Source organism: Diceros bicornis, chromosome 21, assembly GCF_020826845.1.
Source record: "Diceros bicornis minor isolate mBicDic1 chromosome 21, mDicBic1.mat.cur, whole genome shotgun sequence".
In the NCBI taxonomy this organism is placed as follows: domain Eukaryota; kingdom Metazoa; phylum Chordata; class Mammalia; order Perissodactyla; family Rhinocerotidae; genus Diceros; species Diceros bicornis.
In genome coordinates this window covers 51,873,118-51,898,396 of record NC_080760.1, presented here as the reverse complement: position 1 = coordinate 51,898,396, position 25,279 = coordinate 51,873,118, and the positions used below count along the sequence as shown (strand labels likewise).

Here is a 25,279-nt window from a genome sequence, read left to right as displayed (position 1 = left end):
TGATTTCCCACCAGCCTCACCAAAGCCCCTGCAAGAATGCAGCCAGTGGCCATTCCAGGAACCCACCTCTACCAGCCCTCCAAAGAGAGGGGACCCAGTGAAGGGGTCCCTGCTCTTACCATCTGCTCCCACAAGGCAGGCGTTCAGGGTCCTGACAAGGTGGAGGGCTGAGCCCAGCTCCCCACCCTCTCCTGGGGGCTCAAGCCCTCCCATCCCTGTGGACGGCCTTTGTCACTGGTGCTAGTTCTGGGGACATGACCCTGAGTCTGGACACAGGTTTGTCTAATCCCAGGCCACCTGCTAATGGAGAGAATGTGGCCATGACTAGAAAATAATAAATAGCACCTTATCTTGTTCGCCCATCTCCCCTTAGAACCACAGACTATGGGAGGAGGCAGGAATGCCCCTGTGGGGAGGCATTTGGGGCTCATTCTGCCAGTCCTGTCTTCCGAGGACTGAGGGGGGAAGAGGGAAGATGGTTTGTCCTGGCTGCAGAATGACGTGGGGTCAGCACTCTACCAGAACCCTGGCCTTCTTCACCCCATATTTCTCATCTCCTCTCCTCCACTTTTCCTGCAGAAAGTCTCGTCTTCTCTCCATGGGGCCAGAGTGAAGTGTTTTGTCAATTCTGCTCTGGATTCTTGTGATAAATTTGCGGTTTGCCACTGCTTTGTTTTTATATTTCTCCATCTACTCAGAATCCACATGAGGAAGAAGGGAGGGTTTGTTTCTTACCTGGAGGCCTGCTCAGCAACCCTCTCACCTAGGACCTGTGCTGTGCGATAAATCGTGGGGACACCCCCTCCTCTCTGATCCTGGGGAAGCTCAGGGTTTGTGGGTGACGGATGACAGACTGGGTTCAGGCAATGTTTCCCTCAGTGCCCAGATTCCGTGGTGAGAATGGACAGGAGGAAAAGGAGGACTTTTGCTATGAAATCATGGTGGTGTCAGGACTGAATTTGGCTTTGTGAACTTTCTCTTGTTAATCCCTGGTAGGACCATGAAGGGTAGATATTAAGAGTGTGAATTTTGTTCTAGACTTGAGCAAGCCAGCCTCAGAGGGTCAGAAAAGACTGAAGATGCTACACACAAAAAGTTCAAGTTCCCTCCCCATGAAGGAGCCAACAGCATGTCTGTCTCCCTTGCTATCCACACAGCTGCCCTGTGAAGAGGGAAGAGGCCAGAATCAGACAAGCCTGTGTTTGACTTCTGGATCCCCGATTATGAATTCTGGTGCTGCGGGACAAGTCCATTATTCTAGTGAGCCTCCGTTTTCTCTTCTGAGAAATTCGCACTTAGTGTGCAGAATTGTTGGAGGCAGGAGGATGACAACTCAGGTGACACTCAGTCCACGTACCTGCTTTGGAAGCCCCAACTTCGAAATAGTAATTAGCATTTCTCTAATTTTCTTGGTGAAAATAGATTTAAAAATCATTAGAGAGAGAGACATTTGTAAAGAAAAGAGACATGTTTTGGAAGCATTTGAGAGCATGTGTGTTTTCCTGGAGTTCCCCCAAGGAGTTCCCTCCTCCATCACCGCTAGAGGTAGTGTGGACAGATAATTCGAACCTTCAGATCTCGGTAGAGACACCCTCACCCTCCAGCCAGCTTTGATCCCACTATTTTCACCCACTCTGGCCTCAGCGCTTCCCACAGGCTATAGTCACATACTTCTTGGAGACATCACTGCTTTCTTTGGCCTATTTCCATCCTGTCCATGGGACGACAGCTCCCTGAGGACAGAGGGCTTGTCATTGTGCCTGTTAGTCTATACCTTGGGTCAGTTCAGTGCCAGGTATGTGGTAGACATTCATTGAATGTGGCATGAAGGAAAGGCTTGCATTTAGGTTTGGTGCCAGGGGCTAAAGGTCACTGCTTTGCTGAGCAGGGTGAGCCAAGGGGGCCAGGGCTCCCATGGCACCTGTGTGCTGGCCAAGGGCTCTGTGCCGTCCTGAGGTGTCTCGGCCTCCGTCTCCTCCCGCCCCTCCTACAGGAGGTCCTCACAGTCTCTGGTGACACCTACTGGTGCTAGGCCCATGGGACATTCCCCAGGAGGGAAACAAGGTCCCAAGAACCTAGGGACATTTGAAATCACACCCTGCTTGGACGGTCACCCTCATACAGTAACTACCACCACCTTGTGCCTCGGTCGCCCTCCCTTGTACTGGGGGGCAGAGCCCTCCCTTCACTGCCCTGAATTCCAAACCCTGCCTTGTGTTACAAGGCTTCCATAACCCATGACCCGGCATCTTCCCACCCTCCCCCGCTGGCTCCCCTCACTCCACTTTAGCTTCACAACTAGTCCCCCTCCCCACCCCCAGGGAAAGCCAAGCCCCTTCCTCCTCAGGGCTCTGCACTTGCTGGAACCTTCTGCCTGTTTGCTCTTCCCATGGCTGGCTCACACCCTTCTTAGCTCTCAGCTCAGATGTCACTCAGCCAAGAGGTCTTCCCAGACCAGCGTATCTGATGTGCCTCCTGATCCCCACTCCTAGTGCCCCTTCACATCACCAACATATTTCCTCCACGGGCTAATCACATGTGACGACCAGCTCACTTCTGTCTGTCTGTCTCTGCATTTGCTCTCTGCTGCCTCCTCGAGCACGTGAACACCAAGAGGGCCTGGCCACCCCGCCTGCGTGTTACATGTTTGTCCTCATGCCGGGATGTATGTGCCGAGCACTTGGCAAATATGTGTTGGCTGAATGAATGAGTGCATGAGTGAGCAGGTATTAGTTGCTGGGCCTCATGCCAGGAACTTCCCATCCACTATCCATTTAATCTTCAGGACAACCCTGGATGGGGAAAAAAGCCACACACTTTCACCCCTATTTCCAGGTATGGAAACACACAGAAGGGGCACCTGGCATGAAAGAGGTGGGGTCTGAAGACTCCAGACCTTCTTCCCTGTCAGCCTTGGGGAGCACCTTCTCCCTCTGGCCCTCTTTCAGCTTCACCGTACACTGGCGAGTAGGCACGTGCTCAGGCTGGGGGAGGAGAGATGGCCCTGGCCAGGCCTCTCCTTGTCACTGTTTCTTCTGCCTCTCTAGGCTCCAAGCAGAGATTGGCACACCCTCACTCAGTGTCAGGAGGGACCTGGCTGTGTCAGAGCCCAGCCTGTCAGGTCTCATTCTGTGTGTACTCCTGAGATGGAGGAAGTCCGTGATCCCTGATCTCGTGGACCCAGTGTCTGCAGCTGTCAGCAGGTCCAGGGGGATTTTTCTTTCTAGCCACATTTTGTCCCTTTCCACCAGGCTGCCTCCAAAACTCTTACATAAACATTCCCCCCAAATACTCAGCACCCTGACCACACCCTCCCTCCAGCCTAATGGACCTGGGAGATAGAGATCAACAAGCCATGGGATCTGGGGCCCCAGGGGAGGCAGCCGGTGCTGATACACTTTGACCTGGAAGGGAAATGCAGGTCAGGAATTTCCAGAAAGTTCTAGAACAGAAGGTAGAGGTAGAACCTGGACCCTGGGTCATCTTCTTTTCATGTTCTCACACGGTCCACACCATGGCCCTGGGATGCAGTTAGTTACAATCTTTGTTTTTTCACAAGTGGGAAAGCACTGTGTTCACCTGTAAAATATGGATGCTACTGTCTGCCCTGCGGGGCTGGGGAGAGGATTAAATGAGACCGTGTGTGCGACCTCAAGACAGTGTAGCTGTCCAACTACTGGCTGTTTGTTACCATATTACACCCAGGGTGCTTTCCAATGCTGAGATGTGTGGATAGAATAGCGGCCCTGCGCTCGATGCCCAAGCCTCACTGTCTGGGCTCAATTCCTGCCTCTGCCACTTGCTGGCTCTGTGATGTTGGATAAATTACTTAACCTCTCTGAGCTTCAGCTTCCGCACACCTAAGCATGCCCGTATTGCAGGGTTGCTGTGAAATCAGAGCACGTAATCTGCCTAAAGCTGCTTTGCCTGGTAGCTGGTGCACAGTGAGGGTTCTAGCACTTTCCTTTTCTTCCCCATCATTTTCATAGATAGGTAGATGGGCATGGGCACAGCCTGCCCATGCCCATGGTTGCCAAGAGTTCATAACACAGGACCAGGATTTTAGTGCTGGTACTTCTGACTTCAGAGAACATGCTTGTTCCTTGTTAGGGTGTCCCTGTGTCCTCGGCCCTCACTGCTGACCCTCCTAGCATCAGCAGGTAGTCACTGGCCAGTGTGCAGAGCAGTCTCCCGTCTGTCCGCCTTGCTGTCTGTCTGTCTGTCTCCATGGTAGCTCCCTTGAAACTGTGGGCCTGTCTCCCTGGCCAGGGGCTCCTGGGTCAAGAAGTGCATATTGATCCCCACGAGGCCCTCTGTTGGTCTCCAGGCTTCCTCGGGAGTGTCAGCAGCTGGTCTGGGCCCAGCTGTCCCCCAGGACTGAAGTTCACCTCTGGAAGCAGCCTTTACGGCTGCCTGCCCATCGCTGGCCCTCCCGCTGCCCGTCCCCTAGAGCCTCCTTCTGCCTCCAGGCGCCAGAGCAAGACAGGCCTACTTTTAAAAAATAATAATATTGATGACCTAAAAGTACTGTACTAGTAAATCATGTTCAAATCTGTAAGCAAATTTGAAAGTACAGCAAAGCAAAAAAGAGATGAAAATTGCTCCAAGTTCTGCCTCCAGAGATAATCACAGTTTAAATGTTAAACATGTTATTCCAGACACCCATGTATATGTTGGTTTGTGGTAGCAAGTATGAAAATGCAGGAGTCATATTGAGTTTCATTATTGAGTTTGAATCTGTTTCCATCACTAACTCGTGATATGATTTGAGCAGGTCATCTAAGCTGTCTTAGCCTCAATTTTCTCGTCTACAAAATGAGCATGATAAATAGCACTGACATGTGCCAAATAGAATGCTAACCTCTGGCATCTGTCGGCAGCAAACACATGTCTGCAGTGCCCACAGAGCTGTGATTCCAGCACTGTGTGTGCTCGTAGATTCTGACTGCTCCAATGGATCTTATTCTGTCCTCTCTTCGTCTTCTGGGTGAGGGAACTCCTGGGGAGCCAGGGACACACAGCTGGGGAAGGAGACTGGAGGGTGGGAGGAGCATGTGGCTGTTGTGAAACATAGAACTGGCTTCTGTGAGAGAGAACGGGGACCTCTTCTGGGTTTGGTGCCAGCAGAGGGCAAACTCGAGGGCAGGGTCTTGCTGTCTGCCCACCCCGGAGTCTCTAGTGCCCAGCTCGGAGCCAGGTGTGAGTGGACACAAGCAAAGGGACCGGTGGGCAGAACACGGAGAGACAGGAATCCCATCGGTGCAGAATGAGGAAGCCCCTTCTGCAGGTCAGGGCTGTCCACAGGCAGAAGCCGTTGCCCTGGGAAGTAACAAGCTGGCCATCTGTCCGTGCAGGCTTTGGAGACAGACAGACTTGGGTCCCTATGTGCTGGGTGACCTTGAGCAGGTGACTTTGGGGAAAGCGCATGGTGTGGTGGTCAAGAGCCCGGTGCTGGAGCCAGCCTGTGGCTAGCTCTGTGACTGGCCTTGGGCAATTTACTAACTTCTTTATGCCTTTCTTTCCACAACTGTAAACAACAGTGCCTGTCCCATAAAGCTGTAGGGAGGATCCAATTAAATGTGTTAACGTATTTAACATACTTAGAGCAGTGTCCGGTGCAGAGCAAGCCACCTACACGTGTCTGCTGATCACGGAGACATCTCCATCCCTCACCAGAGCAGAAACAGTCCACATCACGTGCCCAGCACAGTATTCGGGAGCTGTTATGGTTGTAATCATTATTCCTATCATCCCTGGGGCCCTGGCTAAGTGTCTGCTGGGTCTTTAAAGTGGGAATGTGTGGACGATTTCCTGGCTGGCCTGGAAGCATTGGAGCAACTGTGCCACGTGTCTGCTGGGCGTCTGATTCATCACTTCCCTCCTCCGCCTCCTCCCCTGCCCACTTGGAATGTCATCCTCTCGTCTGTGGTTAGCTGCACTCAGCAGCGGCTGCCGCGAGGTGATGGATGGGCAGTGATTGCTTCCTCTCTGTTGCTCACTGAGCCCTCGGCGCTCTGCTCCCTGCTGCTACTGGTCCTGCTGATCTAGACGGGGGCCACCATCTCCACTCCCAGATTCTAGATGCAGGTGGACCTTTATTCAAATCCAGATACTCCTCCTCTCTGCTGAATTTCTTAACCTCTCTTAGCTTCAGTTTTTACATCTGTGTAATGGGAACAAAATCTACCTCCTAGAAGAGTTGTTGTGCATAAAATCCCCAGTTGGGTGATTGGCACACGGTAGGCACTCAATAATTGCCAGCACCCTCTTATACCACCTGGAGAAACTCTTGGCTGAGAGCCAGCGGATGTCACAGCTGTGTGTTCTCCAGACAGAACTTGCATGTGCCAGTTGTCAGTGCGAAGCAGGAGGACATCAGGGACCATGTTGTGCAAGCCCCCCTCCTCCCTTAATGTGCGAACACACTTTCCCCTTTTGCCATTTCATAAACTGAGGACAAGTTGAAGTGTTTTTCCAAAAAACTGCAGTGAATTCCTGGTGTTTCCCCTTGGAGCAGCAGCTCTGATTGACAACACTGGGCTTCTCTGGAAGGCTCCTGCTGAGACAGAACCCACACTGTGGAAAGAGAGATCTTTCTCCTTTCCAGAAGTCTAGGATGTTCTACTCACGTAAAGACTAAGGGAAAACGAATGGCAATGGGTGACAATAAATGACCTCCAAGGGAGCAGGGTCTTTCTAACCAGCCAGGTCCTTTTCTGTGTTCTCAACGCTTCCAAAAAGGAAAATCGACCAACTAACGAAGAACTAATTATGTAAATACACATTTGGCTCCTGAGAACTTACCCCATCCTAAATTCCAGAACTACTTCTTAGATTGATCTTGAACCATTATCTGATAAATCCATATTTATTGGGATAGCAAAGGTACCAGGGAAATAATGTACCAATTCTTACCACCCTCAATATTGTCCTTAGGCATCTGGAAAGAGAAGCTGGCTTTCAAATCCTTTAGCCTGGCTTATCAATGCCTCTCACAGCAGGGGAATGAGTGCAAGTTTGGAATACATTCAACTGCAAATAAAGAGAACCCAACCATGGTGGCTTAAGCACTAGAAGTTTCCTTTTCTTATGCTTTTCACCCAAGCTTAGGGTTGCTGGTGTTGGAGTCCCTCTCTCCTCAGTTCTCCTAGACAGTCCTGCAGACAATATGTCCTGCATTTGAAGGCGAAAGAAGGAAAAGTACACTTGCCAACCCCATCTACCTACATCGGGAAAAGCAAATGTTTGTTAAGAAACCACCCCTCCCCCAACCATAACACCATTCTGTTACTTGTCTCCTTGACCAGAACTGGGGTCACCTGTCTGTCCCTAGCTGCAAGGGAGGCTGGAAAGGTGAGGAACAGAATAACCGTAATTGGCTTAGACCAGCCAGCCACAGCTTTTCTCCTTGGGCTGAAAACTCTGACATTCTGAACAAGAGTGGCATTCTTTTAGCAAGGAAGAAGTGAAGAATGGGTATTAGGTCGACAATGAATGATGCCTGCCATACCTCCATGGCAGGAGTGCAGGAGTCTGTGAAATCTTCCCACTTGGTCATCAACATCATGATGAATCCCATGCCTGGAAGGCTGTCCAGTCCACCCATTCAGCATTTACTTCTCGGTTTGGGTGTCACTGGTCATTTCTGTTCAGTGTGAACTCAAGGCCTATGCCTTGCCTGAAGCTGTGAAGACGGTGGAGACAGATAGTTGAACTGAGATCCAAAGAGGGCTACAGACTCCCACTCACCGGCACGCCAATCAATGCCTTCAGCATGGTGCCATCTGCTCTAGGATATGGGGCCCTGGTCAGGGGTTCCTTACCCAGGCTGGGGTGAATGAGGCCTGGGAGGGGGTCCTGAACAGAGTCTCAAAGATTGAGGAGGAGGAGCCTGTGAAGCAAGGAGACACAAGGACGTCACGGCAGCTCTGACACTTTCTTGAGCTTACATGTAATAATGACATCACATATCCTGAATCCGTAGCCACAGTCAGCCCGCGAGTGCCCTGAAGGCAGGGACAGTAACTTAGCTATTAGTCACTTGTGTGTCCCTAGAACTAGCTCAGTGCCTGGAACGTATCTGGAGCTCTATAAATAATGAGTATTTTACTTTGAATAAATGACTTAATGTGGAAATAAATAGATCATTATCCAAGATGTGGAAATATCTTGGCCAAAGGGATGCGGTGATAGGCTGAGAGGGACATTAGATGCTAATCCTTCCTCCCTGCCAAGCAGGTGAACCCCTGGGGCCCCAACATCCCTGGGAGGCCTGACTGGAGGGGGTATTTTGGGAGCCATTTGTCCTGACTTACTAAGTCAGCTATAAATTGCTCCTTGAAGCTTTTGAATGTGAGGCTTAATGATGACCCCAAAAGGAGATTTGGGGCTGGGTGGTTTGGGGAATGGTTCCTTAAAACAGTTCAGGCAAGTTCTAACGTCTTTGAAGAGTCTCCATCTTTTCTGGGTTCAAGTCTTTGGACTGTCTTTGCCCATCTGGGTTTGAGAATCAGGTCGTCCCCTTGGGATATTTGCAGAGACAAGGCTCAGTGGCTCCGCCTGCCCTGACCCCCAGCCATCAGCCTCTAGAGGTTTTGCTCATAATCAAGGATAGAACCTTCTGAGTCAACTCATTTTAAATGACACATGATCCCAGCCAGTCTGTCTGGTGGCCTGACAGAGTCAAGGCAATTGATGGTCACCCCCAGCTGCCACTGTCCTGGGTGGAGCTGTCTAAATATTGTGCGGTGCCTGCATCCTCTCTCATATTTGCTTCTAGACAGACAGCTCGGTGCTGTTTCCAAAATAACCCCTTCCTTAGGGCTTCTCAGACCTCATGGTGCCTTTTAGGATAAACATTAAACATACCTCCTTCCAAATCAGGAAAGATCTCATTCTCTCCCCTCACTGCTGATTGGTAGAGGGGCCTCAAACTAGTCACACAGTGAAGCATTTATGCCCCTAAATATGAAAAGAAGTTATTGCACGTGGAACTGATGGGCCAGTGGAACTGCTTAGCCATGTGTGGTTATAGTAATGATGTGTATGACCAAATTACTTCATGGACAGGGCGGGGTCTACACTAAGTTGCCTCAGGTGCTAATTTTAAGAGAGGGCCTCCTTTCCTAGACCCAGTCCTGTGATGGGCTTGTCTACCCAGTCCTCAAAGCAGCCCTGCAACAAGTGTGTGTTCTGTAAGGTCTCCCACATCACACGAGATGCTCACGAGATATAGAGATAGGAGACTTGTGGTGGAGCCAATGCTGGGGCCCAGAACTTTAAAATTCACAATTGGTGGGGCCAGCCCAGTGGCATGGTGGCTGGGTTCATGTGTTCCGCTTTGGCGGCCTGGGGTTCACAGGTTCAGATCCCGGCCACAGACCTACACACCGCTTGTCAAGCCATGCTGTGGCAGGTGTCCAACATGCAGAGTGGAGGAGGATGGGCATGGATGTTGGCCCTGGGCCAATCTTCCTCAGCAAAAAGAGGAGGATTGGCAACAGATGTTAGCTCAGGGCTAATCGTCCTCACCAAAAAACAGAAAACAAAAAACAAAAAACAGGAGCTCCAACATCCAGCTAAGAATTCAAAAAAATAATAAAAATAAATAAAAACAGAAATTCACAGTTGGCACTTTTTCTGGAACTTTTAGGGCAACTGGAAGAGTCCCTTTTCCTTCCAACGTTTTTTAAAATGAGAGGTCATGAAGACGTTTAGATAAGACCTTTATGTGGTATCCTGTAATGAACTATTTTTCACTGCGTGACTTACTCATTGCCTTTGTATAACTGAGCAGTCTTGCTTCTTCTGGAATTTACATTCTTCTGGATTGTACCTGATGCTTCCCAGGGTGGCATAAGAGACACCTTGCTGGTGGGCTCCCAGCACACATTTCCAGTTTTCTTAACACCCCGCTGACTTGGAAGTTATATATATATATGTTCGTGCCTTTGTAAATGAGGTTCCCTCAAAAGGCCTGTATCACCTTTTGTCCTTTTGTCTACCTGGCTAAGTCTTACTGTCCTTTAAGGGAAACCTCAAGCATCACCTTTCCAGGAAAGCTTCCTTGACCTCCCCAAGCTGAGCTAGGTGTTGGATCTGTGTCCCAATCCCTCAGCAACCATACCTATTTCCGTCACTCATTACACGGTTCATCTTAAGGATCTTGGTGTCTGGCTCCCTCTAATGGATGAGACTGAGCTCCTTGGGGGTAGGGACAATGCCTCGTTCATACTTCACCCCCAGTACAGAGCACCGTGTTTGCAGTCAATGCTTAGCACGTACATTAGGGAGTAAATGAGACAATCAGTAAGTGTGGCGCTGCCTCTGCATCTGCTTCAGACACTGGACATCCTACAGGCTGGGAGATGGGGCAGGGCCCGAGTGATGTCACGGTCCCTGGAGTGACTGTGGACCACGTTTGCTCATGGATCTCTCCGCTTCCTCTTGCTTTTCTCAGACGTGCTCTGCCCCAGCGTCCGTGTGGAAGGAGATCGCTTCAAGCACATCAATGGCGGAACCAAGGAGATCACAGGTAAGAGAGACATAGCGCCCCCATGCTGGCTGGCTGAGCCGCACTGTTTGCTGGTCGTGAGCACAGCCTCCTTGATTCCAGTGAGGCCGCTCTCATTCCCGTCTTCCACCAAAGTCCGGAGAGAATGGTGTGAACTGTGCAGGTGGCAGCTCCCATCAACAAACCGCCCAACAGTGAAGAGCATTCACGTTTTCCATTTGGGAGTCAGTGGTGATCCTGTAGGAGTCACTAAATCATGCATCAGCATGAAGGAGTTGTAAAGGAGCTGACGAATGAGTCAGCGAATGATTGGCAGAGCGAGCAAAGAGTGAATAAATAAATGCGTTTGGGAGTGAAGGAAAGAGTGAATCAGAGTTATAAATACGTGAGTGAATTGACGGGAGAGAGAACAGAGAGACACATAACTGCAGACCCAGCAGCGGAAATAAGCCCCGCAGAGTCTGCTCAGAGGCTGTCTCCATACCAGACAGGATATACCGGGATGTGGGGCATGGCTGAGCCGTCTCCCCATCGTCCTGCTAACAGTGAGCGTCGGTTTACTCCTCCACATCCAGGTGCCCTGCTGAGCTTTATGTGCCTGACCTCAGGGAAGTTTTCTTCCCTGATCCAGGACAGCAGCCCCGCTCTCCTCACCAGTGCCCCTCCTCTCCATCCCAGGGCACCCTCGGCCCAATTCCAACCCACGTGTAATGCTGAAGAGTCGGTCTCCCATCCTAGGCCGTGAGCCATGGCAGGTCAGGACCAGGGGTTTTGCAGGCACCACCAGTGGCCTGCCCCTCCCCACATGATGATGCCAGTGTCTGCATCTTTGTGCCTGAGGGATGTTTCTAGAATGGTAGAAGGCTGTGCTGCCTGTGCACACAGCAGGTGAAATATGCCAGGGAGTTAACACTTCTCAGGGTGATGCAGCCCTCAACCAATGCCCATCTGTGAAGAAACACCCTCACTCTACCGCCCCTTGGCAGGGGACGGATTATGCTGAGATCCACGTTTGACCCGTTTCCCAGAGTTTTCCAGTCGGATCAGCCACAGGTATTACCGGGGCAGCTGGCTTAGGGACGTGCTCTTCATCACTGCTCTCCTTCCATGCCTCCCGTCCCCACTCCTCTGTCAAGTGCCTCCCAGAGAAACTACTAGCATTTCTGATGGGACCCAACCAAGATGGCATCAGTTGTCTCTTTTCTCCTGGAAGAGAACCTGATGTGTGGTTGCTCAGTGAGGCACTACCATTATCTGGTTTCTTTGTCCAACTCGTGAGATAAAGAAGACATTCATCCTCTTCACTTTGTTAACTCAATTACCTTGAAGTGAGTATTTTCATAGCTGATTCCCTCTGCCCAGGGGGTGGGCAGGTTGACATAGAGGTTCCCCCTTGTTGCCTTGGGAATCCCCAGCCACGCTCTGGCTCTGATGATTATTCTCATTCCCCAGAGTACAGATGTGCTGCCCGACTCTGCCCCTGGACAGCTTACAGTGACGTCACTCTGCAAAGCAAATTCTTACCTTGCTGCATTCTCCATATTTGGCTTCATGAGCCATGAATCCTTCATAGCAGTGTTTCCTCTAAATAATTCATTATCCAGCGCCCTGTATGTCCATAGGAGGGAACAGTTATGACAATAATGCCGTTAATAACAACAGTAGTAATAATCTACACTTACTGAGTACTTGCTGTGTGCCAAGGAGTTTGCATATATTTTCTCATTTAACCCTGTAATATCTGAGATAGGCACTATGATATATTTTGTAGTTGGAGAAACTGAGGTACGGACCAATTAAGTAACTTGCCCGAATTTGTGGCGGAGTCAGGGCTCACATCCAGACCATCGGAAGGAAGGAGAGAAGAGAGGAAGGAAGGGTATACAAACAAGCAAAGGAATCTGCGTGTGTCATCTGTAAATCTGAGTGAGCTCTCCTGTCAGTCTGTGGACGGAAGGGCCCCACATATTTTTTCTGCTTAAGAATAACTGATTCTTGCTGAGAAGATTCAGAATGTGTGTCTGTGTGTGTCTGTGTGTGGGGGCAAATGTGCATGCATGCACATGCATGTGTGTGTATGTGTGTGTGTGTACACACACACATGCATATGCAGAACTGTGAACAAATTCTTCGGTCTCTGGCATTTGAGGAGGATCCGACTGAAGAGTCTGTTTGGTGATTGGATAGAAATGGGACCCTCTATTCGGAATCCGCTGTGTTGATCTGCAGCCAGTGGAGCCCCGAAACCCCCTCTCCCCTCCATGGGCTCCGAGGATCCCGGGAAATGAATCACAATGCCAGGTGGGCATCCGTTAGCACAGGGCGCAGATGCCCTGTTTGTGCAGCTCCGAATGCACAGAGATCCTGCTGCGTCTATCGTCTCCTCTAATAATAACCAGCCCAGAGGAAAGGCTCCAGCCGTATTGAGGCTGGAACGAGAGTTATGGAGAGATGGAGCCTCAGACTTGCCAATTTAAATGCAACCGGGTAATCGGATGGGCTTTGGTACTCTGGAAAAAATGCGGTTCCCAAAAGCCTCACCTCCGGGTGTTTCCTTCAATGACTCCAGCTGTTTTTAGGGCTTATCTAGGCTGGACCAGTGAGGATGGAGAAAAGAACAGACAGGGCAGTTGGGAGGCATAGTGGCCTTGGGTCCATCTCCTGACATTTCTGAGGCCATTTCCCCACCTATAAAACACGTGCAGCCGAAATAACGTCTCTGAGGATCCCTCTCGGTCCTCATAACTGAATGTTCTGCAAATTCTAGTGACTAATGGTGTTATAGGACTTTTCTGGGAGCTTAGCTATTTAATGCTTACAGAAAGTACTGGGCACAGTGCAGCCCTGAAATACGGCCACAGACAGCCTGGATTTCTCTCCCCTCCCACCGCAGCTCCCACATCCAGGTAATCACCAAGTCACACTCCTTCTGCCTCCCAAATAGTCTCCAGCCCAATAGCATCTCCCCCCTCCTCCCTCAGGCCCCACCTTGGCAAGTCTTGTCCTCATTGCTCTCCTGGCTCCTCCATCCCCACCCGCTGCCCAAATGACCTTTGGAAAGGAAACCGGATTGTGTTTCTCCCTTGCTTTAACGTCCTTCCTGGCTCCCCATTGCCTGCAGAAAGAAACAAACTCTCCCACATGGCCTACAAAACCCAGCCCGATCTGCCCCTGCCTATCTCATTCCCAGCCAGTGTCCCCCTAACCACGGCTCCCGACGTCCTGAAATAGCCACAATTCTCAGAAGGAACCTGGCTTACTTGAGTCCGGTGACCTTTGCACATCCAGCTACCTTGGATGCCCTTTCCTTCTCTGTCTGCCTAGCTTTTATTCTTCAAATTCAGGCCAGGCCTCCTCTGGGAAGCCCTCCCTGATTGCTCCTCAGCTGGACAAGGAAAATATTCCATGCGCTGCTCTACAAGCCCAGCCATTCCCCCTCCTTATCATTTACCCACAATACTAGCACCATTCAATCCTGTATCTGTTTCCTTTTAAACACTAAACTTTTGGGGGCTGGATTTTGTCTTGTCCATTATTGGAATCTGAGCAGCCAATGGGGCATCTAACACGTAGGCGGCCCTTAATGGTTTGGTGAATCCCTTCCTTCTCTCCGTCCCTCTTTCCACAAATGGTGCTGCAAACAAGAACAACCAAAGCTCCTGACTTTTTCAGGGGTGGAAACATGAATCAGATCTGGTCCCATCCCTCAAAACCCTCTCCACCTAGTGAGGGAAGCAGTCCCATAAGCAAGCTGTGTGCACCTTGGCTAGACCCACTAAAGACCCGGGTCTAACTAGCATGCCTGGGGGAGTCCAGCAAAGCTTTGTCCAGTGTAGACCTTTGAAGGATGAGAGAGAGTGCACAGTAGGCGCTGGCATGGAGCCGGTGTGGCCAGTCAACTCTGGGCAATCACGAGCGGTCTCCCTGATGCCACCCGGTTCTGCTCACTCCATGACTTCAGGGAGGTGCACCCTCACAATTTCTGCATTGAATAATCGCTTCTTTATCTCGTGGTGCCTCACATCAGAATCCATTTACCTTGGGAACATTTTTCTTTTTCCTTCCTGGCCCTTATTTATTGCAGGCAATTCATCTTTTCTCTCGGTGCCATTTGCTGCCACCTAGTTAATTGCTTGTTGCTGAAAGTTTTGTCGTGTTTAAGTCTTTGTTTTTATTCATTGAAACCAATAAAAGTGGAACCAGAAAGTAGAGCATATATTTGCTTTTTTAAAAGTTTTTTTTTAATTCTCCCACATATAACTGCTAAAGGGAAACCGAGCTTCAGGTGGCCATTTCTGGTAACAGATGACGAAGCTGTGAAGTGGAGGAACAGGCCACTCTGCCGTTCTCGCCCCTGACTTCTCACAGAGTGGGCACTGGGCACTTGTCCACCAGATTTTGAACAGGCTCTGGGTAAGAACCACCACTCAGTGAGGCTTCCAGGGGCTGGACATCCACGTGAGGCCTCGGGCAGCCCGGTGAAGTGGCCACTGCTTCCCCCTCTGTACAGATGAGACATGGAGTTTTCTCGGGCTGAGCAATGCACCAAAGTCATCCTGGTGCAGCATCTAAGAACAGGGATGGGGGCCCGGTGTGTCTGACTGAGACACACACACTTTCCCTCCCTAAATTAAACTGGCGGCTTCTTTTGAGCAACAGTCCGCTCCGCCTCCACCTCCCGGGAGTAACTGCCCCAGGAGTTTTGCCTCTAGGCAGGTAGGAGTATCAGAGAGTTTAACAAATGGGAGAGCCCACAGGGACCCACCTGCGCCAGGCTGGTGAGTGACAAGGGTAAGCACCTGTGAAGCGCAGCTCTGCCTGCAGGAGCACACCGAATCCTCGGGGCGGCAGGCCTGTGAGTTGTCCCTCATCCCTGCATCGTTAATGAAGGAGGCATGAGGATGCTGACCGTGCCTCTGGGCAGGGCTGCACCACTTTCAGACCCAGGACAGCCCAACTACAAAACCTGCTCCTTCCTGTTCTGCCTCTTTCTGGAACAGAACCTGAGCCTGGAACAAGCCCCCTACTGCTTGGTATCTGTTACACGGAAACCTAGAACTGTGAGATCCTCCGGGGCCTTCTCCTCCTGTTACTGCATTCCCAGGCACCAGCCGCTCCCACTCCCAGATGCTTCCTAGCTCCACAGGGACACTTCCAGGCACAGGGCCCCAGTGCACACAGCAGCCTTTGGGTCTTCAGAAGGTCCCTTCTTGCATGGGGCCCGGTCAGTTCACTAGCTGCTCCTAGCTGGGCCGATGGGCTCTGTGGGGTGTTGAGCCCGGAGCTGTGGGGGCGCCTATGCCTTCTGCTCAAAGTGATGCTTAAATGGCAATGTCCAGTCCCTGTGCAAAGCAGATGGGGCTGTGCCAGTAGAAGTGCAGAAGGGGAGGTGGGGAAGGGAGGGCTTCTCTCCTGCTTCATTCAGTGGGCGTTTCCCAACATCGGGTGTCCCTGACCTGCCCATAGCTCGAGGATCCTTGGGAGGTCTCCCAAGGACACCCCCCTGCTGGCAGAGGTGCCCGCTCCTTGTTACATGCATTGGCGGCCTGGTCCTGTATAACTGGGGTGATCCTGGTGGGGCTCTGGGGGAAATGGTGGAGCTATCGCCAGAGTATGAGGCTCCCTGTGATGGGATTTCATGGAGAACAAGGGTCAAAAGGTCACCACTGTGGCCCCCGGCAAGGGCTTGTGATATTGACTGATCACCCTCTAGGTGCCAGCTTCAGGGCAGGCCCTTTCGTGAGGTCATCTCACCGATATCTCAAGACGGCCCTGCAAGGAATTATTCTTTCCATTTTTCCAGTTAAAGAAACAGGCTCAAAAAAATCAGATAACTTCCTCAAAGTCACTCAGTGTCTTAGGCCCTTTAGGCCGCTATAACAAAAATACCACGGACTGAGTGGCTTATAAACAACAGAAATTTATCTCTTGCAATTCTGGGGGCTGGGAAGTCAAGATCAAGACACCTGCAGATTTGGTGTCTGGTGAGAGCCTGCTTTCTGGTTCATGGATGGCCTTCTCATCGTGTCCTCAGGTGGTGGAAGCGGCAAGGGAGTTCTGGGGGCCTCTTATATATGGCACTCTTATATATGGCACCATCCCGGGGGGCTCCACTCTCGTGACCTAATCACTTCCCAAAGCTCCCACCTCACTTTGGGGGTCAGGTTTCAACATGTGAATTTGGAGGGACACATTCAGTCCACAGCAGTCAGCTATAAGTCTGGGTGGGCACAGTGTGCCTTGGGCTGCCTTCGGCATCATAAATGCCCAACGCACATTGTATGTTTACCTGGGATTCACCCCCTTGCTTTGAGTTGGAACTCTACCTTACCAGCAGCCTCCTGCTTGCTGAACTGAGGGGTTCTTTACTACAGAAGAATAGGACGTTTTAAATTCACCATTATGCAAGAAATGGAGTTTGACTGGAAGACGTGGCTTTTTCCAGCAGTGGGGAAAATATGATAAATAATTATTGGTGATAGAAGCACAAATGACCAAATTCCACCTGCCTTCCCATTTTACAGATGAGGGAACTGATTTGGTTGAGGGAGGAAGTGACTCAGCCCAGGTCACCTTGGGTCAGTTCAGGGGAGACCCAACCGACTCTGTCACTGAGTGTTTATTCAGAGCTTCTTATGGAGTGGAGGAGTGATCATGCTCTCATTCAGGGTGAAGGATTGGTTCAGAGCATCTGCATTTAGTGAGCACCTAGTGTATGCCAGGCATAGTCTGACATATCTCCTCATTTAAAACTCAACATGATCTGCCAAGATATCAATACTTATTATTAGAGCCAGAATGTGTCGCCAATGGTGCTCTGCCAGGCAGGCAGGAGAAGTGTGGGAGCAGGAATTTGAACCCAAACATTTCTCTTTCCAGAGCCCTCACTCTTCCACTGCCCTACACTGTTATTATCCCAATTTTACAGACATGGGGAAGAAACAAGCTCAGAGAGGTTAAGATGCACGTTCAAGCTCACACAGCTCTAAGTGGGACTCTTCCCAGGGATATTTGGTCTGCTGGGTGCTGGGTGCTTTCTCCTCTGCACAGTCTGCCCAGGGGTGAGGGCATGTTACAGCTTAGAGTTTGACTGTATGTCCAGTTTCACAAATCTGTGCTGTGCCCCAGGCCTGTGGTTCTGGGGACCAGGGAAGGGTGGTGCCCTCAGCACACTGGGCCTTGTCCTCAAGCAGCTGTCAGCCGAGGAAAGCGGGCCCCACTCGGCCTGTGCCCAGCTGCCCGTACAAGTGGCGGACGTCAGGTGGGGAAGTGGGGGTGGCTGCCCCTTGGAGGAACCCACCATCTCTGGAGAGGCTGGATCATTCGCCTCGGTGTGCATTAAACAGCACAGTTTGAAGGTGTGGTTTTTTTCATCCACAAGGAAGCTTCTGGATACATTTTCTGTCTTAAGGATCAAATATCACTTAACATTATATCATGAATTCTGTTAATTAGGCAGTGTGTGAAATGCTACTTAGAAATGACATCACTGCAACTGTTAGTCATTGTCCGAGAACTCGACAGCCTCAGAATGGTGAGGGGTAGGGAAGGGGCCAGCCCAAAAAGTCACCCAGGGCCTCAATCCCAGCACAGCCTCACTCTGCACAGAGCCCCTTCCCAGACCATCGCAGGCCCTGCTGCAGGACAGGGCAGCCTCTGCTCCGGTGGGCTGGCCCCAGAAGCCTGCCCAGTCCCTCCCGCTCACCTCCTATCCATCCCAGGCCTGCTTAGTTATCCCCACTGCCTGAAACTGCCCTTTACATCTGTACCGTACATTTGCTGATTTGGGGTCTCCCACTAGGGTACCAGTGACCCAAGGGCCGCCAGCACTCCGTCTCTCTCTGCTGCATCTCCTGTGCTCACACGTGCTTGGCACAGAGCAGCCTCTCAAAAAATATATACGAATGCATAAATGACGTCTGTGGACAAAATCTAGTGGTAGAAGAGGCTGTAATCATTTTAATGGAAAATAATTGATATAAAAACTATTTTGTGGGTCTTTTACTGTATGTCAGGCACTGTATGAACAGCTTATAATCATATCATTCAAGCTTCACCAGAATCCTATGAGGTACATACTAAAACAATCCCCTTTTTACATATGAAGAAATTGGTGCCCAGAGACGTCAGGCAACCTGCCTGAGGTCACACAGCTAGGACTTGGCAGTCAGGAACACAGCCCAGACCTGTCTGACTCTACAATTCAACTCTCCATCACTCTTAAACCCTTTCCGCCCAGCTGTTTCTTACACAGGACTTAGAACAGAGAGGTTCTCAAAAGTATGTGTTGAATGAACAAATGATCTCTTAGCACAGAATTTAGTGGTAGAAGATGCTTTGATGATCATAATGTAAGCCCTACAAGTTTATTTCCTGTTTCTCATGGCAACACCTTAGAATGTTGGAAATAGCAAGAATCTTCCTAAAGTCTCGTGAGTTAGATACCACCGATGCCAAGAGTTGTGTTAGCCCTGGAGATGCAGAAACAAGTGAGGCCTGGTGCCTGCCCTCAGTCGGCCTCCCTCTAACCTGCTGTGAGCTTTCCCATTCCCTGAGGGACACAGTTTCCAGGCAGTGTATCCCACAGTATGTCAGCCTTGGTATGGGCAGTGTGGTCAGGCTCCTCTGAGAACCCACTGCAGACTCAAGTCAGCCCTCCAGCCTGGTCTGGACTATTTTGTAGGGGGATGTGGATAAGGATGTGCGGTGGTGGTGGTGAATCATGAGTAATAACAGACCTGCCGTATCAGTTTCCTACCATATGCTGAGTGATGTGTACTCAAGACTTCATGTAACTCTCATAACAGCCCTGTGCCGTGGCATCATTGCTCTCCTTTCGTGAGCAAGTGACCAAGTACCGAGGATCCTGCAGGTTATGAAACTTGCCTAGTGTCACACATACATGTGACTAAGCTGGGTTACCCCCTCCCCACACCAACTCACCTGATCCCAAAGGTCGTGACTTTTCCATCACTTTACACGGCTAGTGCACATGAGGTCCTTCTTAGAGTCAAAACAAAACAAACAAAAAACACCTTTCAATTAATCCTCTATCATAAAGATAGTTTTCTTCTCTCTGACATTTCACTCCTTAAAATCATGAAATTTAAAAACTGCCAAACTATAACCCAAGCAAAACCCAAACGAATTGCAAAACTGCGCCTGCAGGAAGGAGAGCCCTAAGTTGCCACTTTGCCTGCAGAGCCAGCCTGTGAGCACAGTGTTCCCGTGGGCTTGGCTCCCTGCAGCCATCACATGGCCAGACATCTTCCATCATTCTTATCCTTCACTGTGATCCAGGACATTCCCAACACTCACATTTCCTTGGAAAACCCAGGGTCTGTGTTTCTTCTGCCCCTTTTTCCTGGCATTGGAAATGGAAATGGAAGCTGCACATCTCCTTACTCTGTTGTTTGGGTTTTCTCCCTGACTATGTATTTGAACAGTTCCCTCTGCTTAAATCCCACATCCACTCCCCCAGGCCAGGTGGGCAGCCTGCCTGTGCAGAGGGGACATTCTTTTCTTTTGTCTCCTGTCCTCCCGGCCAAACTTACTCTCAGCTCTTGTCTTTGGACAGGTTTTGACCTGATGGACTTGTTCAGTGTGAAGGAGATCTTGGCGAAGAGAGAGAACGGAGTGCAGAGTTCCTATGTCCGGATGGGATCCTTTCCTGTGGTGCAGAGGACCGAGTGAGTGGTTACTTCTCCTTCCATCCCTTCCCTGGATGCCTCGGAAAGGGCGGGAAGGAGGCCAGTCGGCCATTGTTACAGACTTAGCGCTGAGGAGGGCTTTAACCTACGCAGTGCCTGGTAAGGTTGCCCTGAGATGAATCAACCCAGCCACTGACCTAGGAATTCAACTGCTTCTTAGCTGATCTGTTACCATTGATTTTATTGGTTCCCTGGTCTTTCTACACTCACCTCTCCACGCAAATTAGGTGTTAATCATTCATTTATGCATGCATTTTTCTATCAGTTCATTAAATAGCAAACATTTATGGTTCTCGGTACACGACATCTACTCTGGGCCAGCTACTGCATTACATGGCAGGCAGCACCACCCAGAATCACATAGTCATTTTGGCCAATGGAAACTCAGTTTCAATATTTACTGGGTGCCTGGCCTTACACAAGTTATTGGATGCCCCTGTGCCTCAATTATGTCATGTTTTCCACCTGAGGTGAATGTTCCTGTCTTGCCACATTTTTGAGATTATTATGATGTAAAGATTCATCCAGGGTCTCCAGTCAAGGCCTAATGATGATACCAGAATAAATGTTTCATTCTTCTTATCTCAGGCAGACAGATCTTTTGAAAACAAAAATGATATTTCATCATGCCACCCCTCCTCCATCTTAAAACCCTTTCATTGCTTCCAAGTGTTCTTAAGCTAAAGGGCTGGAAGGTTCTGTGTGTGACTGGCCCTGTCCTGCCTTCTTGGCCTCAAGCTTGTCCCCCAGCCCTCCTTTATCCAGCTTGTCTCTGACCTGGTTGCTTACCAGGCGTCTGTCTCCCACTGCAGGGCCTTTGTTCCTGCTCTTCCCTCCACCTGGGACACCTGCTCGTCCTCCAAAGTACAGCTCAACCATTATACTTTCAAGGATGCCTTCCCTGTACTCCGAGATTAAGTCAGACCTCTCCTTATCTTCTCTCCTTACAACCCATATTCCTGCATAAAACGTGGCAAAGTTGAAGCTTACTGCTCAATTGTGCAATTAGTCATTTATAGACTGTCTCCCTTGCTCAGTGAGAAGCTCTAGGACCGAGCTAAGTCTGGTCTCTGCTGTAGTCCCAGCATCATACTGAGTCCTGCCCAGAGGAGGAGATTTGTCAGTATCTGTTGAATGAAAGAATGAATGAATGAATGAATCCATAATGAGTGAAAACACTCTGCTAGATACTAACCCAGCAAAAGTGGGCTTGGAACACCAGGCCTCAGAGCTTGGACTTCTGCATGTGTGCAATAGTTTTTCTAATTCAGTGAGCATCCTTTGAGTGCTAGCCACACACCAGGCATTGTGTAAGACTCTGACATCATCTACTGCTCACAGCACCTATATCCAAAGAGAGTGATTGTACAGAGGAGGAAAGCGACAAGTCACTTCCTGCCTCTGAGTCTCCTTCCCTCATGTGCAGTGGAGGCTTAATCGCTGTCAGCGACTCTTAGGGAAGGTGTGTCTTTCCCGACAGTGAGCATTACTGTCTCTATACAGATGCTGACACACAGATGCTGGGTGATGCTGTTCTTCCTTTTTTGAAATTATTTTATTGAGGTCATATTGGCTCATAACATTGTGTAAATTTCAGGTGTACATTATTATATGTCAGTTTCTGTATAGACTGCATTGTGTTCACCACCAATAGTCTAGTTTCCATCCATCATCATATACATGTGCCCCTTTACCCCTCTTACCCTTCCCTTACCCCCTACCCCTCTAGTAACCACTAATTTGTTCTACTTATCTATGTGCATGTTTGTTTGTCTTCCACGTCTGAGTGGAATCATACAGTTGTTTGTCTTTCTCTGTCTGACTTATTTTGCTTAGCATAATACCCTCAAGGTCCATCCACGTTGTTGCAAATGGCATGATTTTATCTTTTTCATGGCTGAGTAGTATTCCATTGTATATGTATACCACATCTTCTTTATCCATTCATCCATTGATGGGCACTTGGGTTGCTTCCATGTCTTGGCTATTGTGAATAATGCTGCGATGAACATAGGGGTCCATAAATCTTTTTGAATTATTTATTTCATGTTCTTTGGATAAATACCCAGTAGTGGAATAGCTGGATCATATGGTAGTTCTATTTTTAATTTTTTGAGAAACGTTTACACTGATTTCCATAGTGGTTGCACCAGTTTGCACTCCCACCAGCAGTGAATGAGGGTTCCCTTTTCCCCACTTCCTCTCCAACACTTGTTATTTATTTCTTGTCTTGTTAATTATAGCCATTCGGGTATATGTGAGGTGCTTCCATTCGTATGAAGCAGAGGCTGGCCTCAAACTCAGGTCCTCCAACTCCAAACCCTTTACCTTTTTTACTTTAATTGCATAATCGGCTACATTATTTGTAGAAAGGATTGGATTTGGCCATTTTGTTTCCTTTAGATATTCTCTGTTAAGGACCTTCCTGCCCTCCTGATTATAATAACTTTTTCTTAGGCTATCTATGCTTATACATATATATATATATATATATATATATGTATGTATGTATGTATATATGCTTATATATACAGCCTAAGAAAAAGTCTTAATCTCTCTCTCCCTCTAGATACATATAGATGTAGATAGATATAGCATATCTATCTACATCTATATGCTATACACACACATATGTGTGTTATTTCAAAAGTGTAAGAAGAAAGTGTGTTTAGAAAAACACTGTAGCGTAGTTGGACTCATTAATGAAAGAAGAAGAGAAAGAGAATGAAGTGAAATATCTCTGTGGCTGCAAAGCCTGTGTCTGTGCAGACAGGTGGGCAAGCGCAGTCTTCCTCCTGCGTGGGCAATGACCTAGGGCGTGCCTGAATCCTGAGAAGCCCCAAGTGCTGTGAGTGACGAGTGCTGCTCCTAGTGCCTGGATGTGGCCCTGGGTGAAATCCCAGCTCAGAGAATGACTTTGAACGACTGGGCCAACTCCCAGCTTGGATCTGTGAACTGAGAATCAGAAAGGGAGGACTGATCTTTGCTCACAGGTTCTACAGCCAAATGAAGGGTCCCTGAGGGTCTGTGAGTCTGAGAACCAAGAACCCAGACGCCTTCTCATTTCCCTTCCTGGCTTTCTGGCCAGACAGCTTCCACTCCTTCCAAGGGAAAGTCAATGCCCTATGCATTCCCCAGGCAGCTCGCTGACTCCAGGGCAGGGTTCGGCCCCACCCGTGCCCAGGTTCTGCAGGGTGAAGGTCCAGCCAGCTGATGGTTAAGAAAAGAGCTCTGGAGACCAGTCCCTTTCTCTCAGTGTGAGCCTCTGCCCTGCCACTTGCCAGCCAGATTGCTTCGAGTTAACCCTTCAGAGCGTGGCTGCCATCAGCTGCAACATGAGGATCAGAACACCTTCTTTATAGCTTCTTGCAAGGAACAATTTTCATTCTGAATTTGGAGGGGAAAGGGTGGTTTCAGGACTGTCTGGGGTGGAGCTGCAGGGAGTTGAGGACTCTCCCAGATGAGGGGCTGACCCCCATGCTGGGCAGTTACCCAGGGCTCTGTGGAGACAGAAGGATGTCCTGGTGCATGGGGCAGGGAACAAAGCAGGATAAGATATCACAGTTGAGCCTTGCTGAGAAGAACAGGCAGGGAGAGGTAAAGGCTGGGAGACTCAGCTGCATTTGACCCTGAAGCAGTGGCAATTTAGCATTTATAGTTGGTTTTGTCAGGAATGGTGATGATGGAGAGATGGAAGGGAATGTGCACTGTGTGGGTGGATTTGAAGTGTCTGAGGGTGGAGGCAGGGGGACAATGAAGGTACCACAGTGAGGGTCTACAGAGGGTCGCATAGGCCCTGATCCAAGGAAAAGGCAATAAAGGAGGGTGAGAGGGTGGATTATAGAAATACTTAGCAGGTAAAATTGGCAGGACTTAGTGACCCATGGGGTGCGTAGGCTTCCTTGTCAGCTCCTGTGCTCATCGCTCAGCCTAGTGTCATATGTCTCTGTCTCCTTCCAGGGATGTGTTCCCGCAAGGTTTGCCTGATGAGTACGCCTTTGTCACAACCTTCCGGTTCAGGAAGACGTCTCGGAAAGAAGACTGGTACATCTGGCAGGTCATCGACCAGTACGGCATCCCGCAGGTCTGAGCAGCACGCCTTGTTTCAGTGGGCCACAGCTTTCTGTTTCCTTCTCATGGGGGTGGCATCACCCACGTGTTTTCTCTGGCGGCCTCTGTCCTGGGCCTCGGAGATAGAGAGTCAGGTGTATGGATCCCAGGGCTCCTGCAAGGGAATGTCACACCACCAGAGAGGTGCAGCTTTTCCCCCAGTGATGGCCAAGTGCCCAGCACTCTGGTGGGGCAGAAGACCTCATTCATGTCTCTGGGACACTCAGCCTGACCAGGGAGGTGGCAGCCAGCTCTGCTGTCCTATGGCACGTGCTTTATAGCAGCACGAGTGACACAGCTTCGTGATGTATTGGAGGAAACTGGCTCAGGTCAGCTAGACCTGGGTTCAAATCTTGTGTCCACTCCTTTCTTGGTGTGGCCCTGAGACATGTTAGCTTTATGAGGTTTGATGTTCTTAGCGGTAAAATGGAAGCCAGAATGCCTACTATGAATGGTTGGTGGAAGCATCAGGTGAAATCATGTCTCCAAATCATCTAGAACAGTACCTGATACATAATACAGTCTTATCACAGGTAGTTCTCTTCTCATGATATTCTTTGGTTTTACCCTGAATGAAGCTCCAGAGCCCCATCTTTGCCTATCTTGGGTATGTTTGGCCTCAGTTCCTATGAAGGTAGAACAACCCATCAGCAGCACATGGCCGAGTGAGGAAAGACGTGTCTCAAAGTCAAAGCCATCAGCACAATACGTTGGTTTGAGATGGAAGCGACACTACTTTTTATGCCAAAGCCCAGTCCCCTTGTTCTCAGAGTTCACGGATCAACGCTGTCTCTGTCTGTCAGTTATCCTGTGCTTTCTTAAGAAATGAACTGTGTGAAGACATTACTCACCTTTAGCTGGGGGATCCTGATTATATTTTAGTTTGGGAATGAAATAAAATAAAAGCATGCTCAAGCATTCATCCGCAGCCGCCACACTCATGGAT

At 49.6% G+C, this 25,279-nt stretch overlaps 1 protein-coding gene across 1 annotated transcript in view; it reads left to right on the top strand.

Moving 5' to 3' along the window:
- The window catches only part of COL22A1 (collagen type XXII alpha 1 chain), a 268,070-nt gene that overhangs the window by 21,517 nt on the left and 221,274 nt on the right, over positions 1-25,279 (top strand). The window contains exons 3-5 of the mRNA XM_058564983.1: positions 10,460-10,534; positions 20,091-20,202; positions 24,184-24,307. Of these exons, the coding sequence (XP_058420966.1) occupies positions 10,460-10,534; positions 20,091-20,202; positions 24,184-24,307 (311 nt within the window). The remainder of the gene's footprint in view (positions 1-10,459; positions 10,535-20,090; positions 20,203-24,183; positions 24,308-25,279) is intronic.